General features: G+C 66.6%; 1 protein-coding gene across 1 annotated transcript in view; it reads right to left on the reverse strand.

Moving 5' to 3' along the window:
- Positions 1 to 203, reverse strand: part of LOC102763411 (nuclear receptor corepressor 2) — a 49,912-nt gene extending 49,709 nt beyond the window's left edge. Inside the window, exon 1 of the mRNA XM_015567218.1 lies at positions 194 to 203. Coding sequence (XP_015422704.1) covers positions 194 to 203 — 10 coding nt within the window. The remainder of the gene's footprint in view (positions 1 to 193) is intronic.
- Positions 204 to 1,137: the final 934 nt, after the last annotated feature.

Genomic DNA, 1,137 nt, shown 5'->3' on the forward strand with positions numbered 1-1,137 from the left:
TCGGGGCTGAGGGAGGGATGGACGCCGCCTTCCCCACCCGCCTCGGTGTGTCCCGACACCCGATGGCCCGGAGGCTTCTAGCATCCACCCTGCTGGCTGTGCTGCGGTCATCATTATCTCCCCGTGCCACAGCCATGTGAACTGGAGCCATGAGCTCCGAGGAACTGGGGGTGTGGGGGGCAGCCACACCTACTGCCCCCCATCCGTCTCCCAGGGGCCGGTGGCCCAGCAGGTGCACAGGAAGTGCGGACCGAAGGATGACAGACAAGGGCAAGGGGACCTCAGTTCCAGGCCCGGCTCTTACGCCTTAAAAAAAAATCACTCCTTTGGGCCTCCATGTCCCCCCACTTCCTGTAAAGTGGGGGGCGCTTAAACACCCACCCACACTGGCTGCTGGGAAATCAAACCAGGGAAGCGTCACGTATGACAACACCGGTGAAAAATCATCAACGAAACGGTTGGGCCGAGCGCACTGATCGGCAGGTGGGAGGCTGGGAACAGTGTGGGGAACAGACACTGCGCGGGGAGGGGACAGGCGGCAGCGCACAGTGGTGCTCACAGGCAGAAGCATGCTCGCAGAAGTGGGGCCCCTGGCAGAGGACGGGGACCTCGGGGTGCCCCCCACCCCCCGGCCAGATGGCCACGTCCATACCTGGGCCGCCGCATTCCCCTCTGGGCACCTCGCTCCCAGAGGCGTGGGACGCTGGAAGGAAGTGAGAGAGGGGTTAGGAGCCATGGCACGAGCAGCGGGGGGGGTGAGGAGGAGGGAGGGGAGGATAGGGGAAGGGGGACAGGGCGGGAGCAGGGCCAAGGGCCACAGGCAGCGGCGCCACTGGCCGCCCCCCTGCCCCATCCGGACAGCCCTTGTCCTTGAACCAACGCCCCTCCTCCCCCAGACTCTGGGCACCAGCAGCCCCGGTCCCCCGCAGTGGCCCCGGGCCCATGAGGGGGTCCCGCAAGGCGAGGAGAGAATCCCGCTTGGTCCTGGGTGGCCTCTGACAGGTCACCGCCTCCTATGGCTCCTGGCTCTTTCCCGGGACCTCTGCCCTCAGACACTGAGCCCGGTCAGGAGGGGCTGCTGGGCCCTGGAGGCCCCCACTGACCCCTGGCCTTTCCGTTTCTCGCCTTCCGACAAGG

This window comes from Myotis davidii, unplaced genomic scaffold (assembly GCF_000327345.1).
Source record: "Myotis davidii unplaced genomic scaffold, ASM32734v1 scaffold43, whole genome shotgun sequence".
In the NCBI taxonomy this organism is placed as follows: Eukaryota; Metazoa; Chordata; class Mammalia; order Chiroptera; family Vespertilionidae; genus Myotis; species Myotis davidii.